This window comes from Cicer arietinum, chromosome 3 (genome assembly GCF_000331145.2).
Source record: "Cicer arietinum cultivar CDC Frontier isolate Library 1 chromosome 3, Cicar.CDCFrontier_v2.0, whole genome shotgun sequence".
NCBI classification, from domain to species: Eukaryota; Viridiplantae; Streptophyta; class Magnoliopsida; order Fabales; family Fabaceae; genus Cicer; species Cicer arietinum.
The window spans coordinates 16,681,779-16,687,824 of record NC_021162.2 but is presented as its reverse complement, the minus strand read 5'-3'; the positions used below and the strand labels follow the sequence as shown (position 1 = coordinate 16,687,824).

The 6,046-nt window shown below is 27.8% G+C and overlaps 1 protein-coding gene across 2 annotated transcripts in view; it reads left to right on the top strand.

Annotated features, from left to right (window-relative positions):
• Positions 1 to 6,046, top strand: part of LOC101510885 (uncharacterized) — a 12,149-nt gene extending 6,103 nt beyond the window's left edge. The window contains exon 4 of one of the 2 annotated variants that reach the window (XM_004513693.4): positions 5,348 to 6,046. In XM_004513693.4, coding sequence (XP_004513750.1) covers positions 5,348 to 5,509 — 162 coding nt within the window. In that variant the 3' untranslated portion in view covers positions 5,510 to 6,046. Of the gene's footprint in view, positions 1 to 1,904; positions 2,551 to 5,347 lie in introns of those variants that run through there. The other variant, XM_073365782.1, reaches the window with a different exon arrangement.

The following is a 6,046-nucleotide window of genomic DNA, read 5'->3' as shown; positions in this document are numbered from 1 at the left end:
GGAAAGAGTCTACACAATAAGAGAAAAAAGTTGATGTTATCCTCAATAAGTTATATCCTAAATATAAACCGTACAACTTTCTTTTGAAGAACTTTACCTTTAAATCTTGAAACTAATTGAAAGCTCATAATAGTCTTCAATGTGCATATATCAATATGCATGGTTCCCCATCAAAATTTGTCATCATTGTACTGCAAAATATCATAATGAAAGTAATAATAGATTAAATGTCAAGTGAGGCTTTAACACTACATCTCCCTCTAAAATCACAAGGTAATGAATATATGAGCCATAACTCTAATACATCCAACATTTCATCAATTCTTTGTTGATGTGTGACTAACTATTCGCTCTTGAATTCGAACAATATCTCCCTCAAGTGTAAGTCACTCATACACTAAACTTGATCCACATTAGGATCTTACACTCCCGTTTCCCCACCAAGTTGAACCATGACTCTCATACTATTTGTTGGAGAGTATGGAGAAGGACGAAAACAACAATGGACTAAATGTTTAAGATCTCTAAGAGACTTTGACACCATATAAAATTCTAAAATCTTAAGGCATTAGGCATATGAGACATATCTCTTATATATTTAACATTTTCTCCATTCTTAATTATTAAAGTCCTTTCAAAAACTATCAAAAAAGAAAGGGGGAAAGTGGAGTCTCTTTCCGATATCTTTTCCACGTTGAAACTTCAATGAAACTCTCGTTTTACTGGAAAACACACATGCATTTATCAACCTTATCTATTTTTTCCCAAAATCTAAACTAAGACATATACTCCAAATACACCTAACAAACTAAATCATACACATTCTTAAAATCAACATTTAAAAAGTAACATTTGTCTTTTATCTATTTCACGGGATCTTCTGTTTCATTGATTACAACAATTCCATCTAGAATCCATTCCGCAAACAATTTTGACATGATTTTCTATAGATATTCAATAAAAAAAAAAAATCAATATATATTTAGAGAGATCATAAGAGATTTCATCAAGTAATAGTTTCTTCAAGCTAGTTTTCCTCCACAAGACTTTGTTTTAAATGCCTCTTAACATTTTGGCTTCACTTTCTCAACTGCTTCCAACCATTCATCGTCCTTACATATCGCCACCAATTGGTCTTTCCTCCTTTTGCTTTTTAGGCTTGAATGCAAAAACCTTAAGTACATTTAGCTTCCCTAATATAGTTTTGTCTAGATTTTTTTGCTTAAGATGGATCTTCTTAATTATGAAGTTGATGCCATAACCTTTTTTTTTTTTTGGCAATCTATTTGCCACATCGACTACGCTATTTCCTGAATTTATTTAAGAATCAAGATCATTTAAGTCATTACACCATATAAGTCATTCTTTTAACAACTTCAATTTCTAATTAACGATAAATTTTTTAATATCTTTCTAAGTAAGAACATAAAAAACTTTACCGATCAACATAGCATGAAAATAAATTTTTCTAATTCGTGTAATTGATATATTTGATGTTTAAAAATATGTGTTTTGTGTGCTTGTGATTTTAAGTGATGTATGCGGGTTCAAGTATATCTTCAATAATTTAATTATTTTGACAAAAAAAATGAAAGTTTATAATATAAGAAGTACAAGGGTACTAGAATTCATATAGATGAAACACGTCTTGATAGAAAACAATAAGATATATGTTTAGAAAGCTACGTAAGAGTTTACAAAAAGAGAAACAATGTTTTTTTGCAATAATATAAATAAGAAAATATACAACCATGCTATATGTGATGAATAATTTATTCGTGAACCTTCACGAAACACTCGTTTTGTGTTTTAAGCAAAATTAAAATTATTTCACTCAAATATTTGATGAAAAGAAATGGTAGAGATAAGTGTAAAATAATCAGTTATAACCATTCGTGATGTAGTGGTGATGTAGGTTCTCGTGACATTGAGCATTACTAAAAAATATACAGTCTTTGAAATCATGAATACAAGAAAGCAAAAAGATGTTTTTCATGGTGGAAGGTGTGTATAACACTTTTTTTTTTGCCTTTTGCTTTTGTAATTTATAAGGAGTGCATTGACTTTAATTAATTAATATAATTAAAAACAATTGTTCAACTTGGATATATTTTTATATTGGCCTACTTAGTTGACAAGCACTACTCTTCTAATTCATACAAAAAAATTGCAAGATATATAATGTTAATTTTAACTCAAACATCACATTCTAGGGCTTTAAAAATCACACGTGGACATGTCATTCTCACCACTCAATACCTATCTGCATGCCTTCTCCTTCTCCCTCTTGTCATGCTTTCGATTGCTATATATCCACACAAAGCAAATGTATTATAATATGTAGGCCCTTCTCTCTCTCTAAAAGGCTCCATGGAATTGTCAAGTGCTGCACTTTCAAATAAATGGAACCAAAAGAAACAACCCCATCATACATAGGTAGCATCTTCCACCAACCACAGTACATATTGTACCAAGTCTCTAATAACAACAAAAATTCAATCTAATTTAAAGTACTATACGTGTGTGTATCAGCTAGTATATGTAAATAGGTGTATTATGCCTATATATGGGTTGAAAATTATATATATTCCTTTAAATAAAAGGTATGTTCAATAATAATAATAATAATAATATTATGTAAGATCTAACTCAATTAACTAGTGTAGATATTGTTAGATTAAATAGTATATTTTGGTTTTTAACATTCATATGTAAGTTTAATAATAATAATAATATTATGTAAGATCAAACTCAATTAACTAGTGTCGATATTCTTATATTAAATATTAAATAGCATGTTTCGGTTTTTGAAATAAAGACCTTGCTATATGCAAGTTTATTTACAATTTCATCTAAACCAAAAATAAAATAAAATAAAAATAATAATTAATAACAATAAAAATATTAATAAATGTAGATGGATTGAAGGAGAGAGAATAGAAAATTTTAATTAATAAAATGTGTTTGGTTTAGTTTTTAAAAAAGAAAATAAAGAAAACAAGCACAACTCATCCCAAAGTTCATTTCGAGATCCATCCATTTTTAGCGTACGACATCAATAAAAAAAAAAAAAACAAATTCAGAATATGAATTAAGTTGATTTTTTTGGTTTTTTTGGCATGACATTTAGAAGTTAAAACTATTAGCGATTGATGATGAAAAATGAAAAGGGCTATTATTTCATGTAGTAATGTTTGACGCTCGCATGCATTAGGGTTTGGGTGGCGTAACGTGATAGAGACGTGCATCATGACCATGAAAATTTAGTAATATAAAATCATGATTAGGTCCCTTCGAAGAAGAAATGAAAGAGGAATTAATACAAATTTCATGTATACTTTAGTATTCAAAATTATAATTTTTTCTACATTTCTTCTTAATTATATCCCATTCTTCGCCGTGCTTCATGGATCCACCATCGCATAATATAATATTTTGTAGGTTGTTTTTTCAAAAGAATATTTTGTACGTTTTTGTATTTTTCGTTCTTGTTGTGAACCTCATGATTTGCTTAATAAATATTTAATGAATTAATGAATGATAGTACCTATTATGATAGTAGTAGCATTACCGTATCATTTCTTTCATGGATACCTATAAATATAATAAATAGTATATTAATAAAAATAAATAAATAGTATCAGTTTTGTGTTACTTTTTCTAATCTAACTTTGCCCTTCATTTAATATTTGAAAATTTTCAGTTAAGACAACAAGAGGTAAAAATTAAAAAATAAAAATAAAACGCTATAACTTATATGTTAAATATTACTTTAAGTAATTTATAAAAAATCACTATAAATTTGAAAGAAAAAAAGAATTTATATATAAGAAAAAATTATGATTTTCAAAATTTATTTATTATTTAAATTACTTTTATACTCTTATTTAAGATATTTGTTTTTTTTTGATATTATTAATAATGATTTCATCTCTCATAAATTTTCAATAAGGATATATATATATATAGAGGAGTATATATAGTAGTAATAGTGTATTGAGCAGAGTATAGAGAATAGAAAAATGAAGTCCAAGTGATAATGATTATGGCTTAGGAAGAAAGTCTAAATGGGCCCCCATATAATGATTAAAGAGAGGGCAGTTTTTAAGATCGTGGGTTGGGTGGGCATTTCCACGATTGCCCGCTGACCCAAATATGCGTGCATGCTTAAACATTTAGGAATCTATGATATTACTTTTTCTCAAACATTCAAATCCATATATATACCAAAGTTGGAGATGTGAATCAATCTTATGCGTAAAGTATAAGTTACAAACATCTCATATACATGCATTTTTAGGTAGGTCCAATACGTAAGCTACTGACAAAGCATGACTTCATACTGATTTCATCCATATACTTTACCTATATTTTATTAGACAGATAAATTAAATTTAGATAACTAATTTATTTTTACCAAATTATTTTCAACTCTTTGTAACTTTCATTTTATGAAGGAGGTTTAATCACTAACTACTAAAATTTGTTTATGAAAAAACTATTGATTACACAAATGAAAAAATATTTCTTTGTCAAGTTAATTGATTAAGAAACACAAGAACTAGATCATTTAATTTCATGAAGATATATAATGTGTATATGAATTCAATAGTGTAGAATATTTACTTGGAAGTGAACTAAAGCGAGCCGTCACGTAAAGAAAGATTTAGATATTAGGATGTGATTACGAGAAAAGTAAACATAATGATTTTGAAAGCATATAATAGATTAAAATAGTGCATATAAAAAAATATAGTATATCAAAATGAAATTGGAAAAAATAGAATTAATGACGAAGAATGTATATCATTTCTTATAATCATTTCTTAAAATATAGTATATCATTTCTTATAATCACTTTTTCTTTTAACTATATCAATCATTTCTTATAATCACGTACTTGATATAATCATATAAATGTAAAAGCTATCATACATAGTATTACATAATAATGAGTTTAATCATGGCTAATTAATAATTATTATGTGAACTTCAATAGTTTGTTGTAGTGGTATCGGTATTAGACCCGCATGTTTGATTTTTGTTGATGTCGTCAGAAATAGACAAATGTGTCCCTTTGTAAATGTTAAGTGAAGTCGAAGGTCTTTTCTATTTTAAATTGCGACATCATTATTTTACATTTAGTAAAAAATAATAATTATAATGTGAATGGATATATTTCAATTAGTATCTTATATTATATTTCTATTGTGACTTTTTTTCTTCTTTTTTGATTCAATCAATTGTCATTTTTTTTTTTGTTTCTTTTTTATTCATGTTACAAAATGATGATGATTGTGATGATGAAGAATAGAATAAATATGCAATGAATGAATTACTATTGCAGATAGAGATAACATGCAAAGGACAACAACTTTTACCTTTCTTGACGTTGCAGCATGTGAGAGATAACATTTGGACACCAAGGGACACTACAAGATCTTTGCTTTCAGATTCCTCAACAACAGATCATGTAATGGTGCTTCATTATGGTAGAAGCACTTCTTAAAAATTAACCAGTGAAAAAGCCCTCAAGTAACTTAAATTAATCACTCTGGTTCATTTTTATTCTTGTGAACTTATCTAAACCATATCGACATAGTGTGACATAGTTGACAAATAACTGAGTCTCTTAAATATGTGGTTATAAGTTCGATTTATGATCGATATATAAAGAAGAACATCAATTGAGAGACGTTAACACCTTCAATGGATTTCTATATCTTGAATGAATAGTCACTGACGACTGGCCAGAGGATACCTTGGACAACGAAAAGATCGTATCCAAATTTATTTTTCCTTTTTTTATTTTTTTTTATTTTAATGAGTTTTGATCACTATTTATTTTAATTTATTTGACATGGCATATCATGAGAATTACACTGCCCTAAATCGGTGTTTATTCCATTGCTGTTTTGGGTGGGGGCATTGTCCAAAATTGTATTCTCATGTTTGGTGAGGTGAGTGAGGAATTGCCATCAATTGTGTATTACCAAGCACAAAACTCTATCTAATTTTATATACTAACCCATTTTCTCCTTTTTAA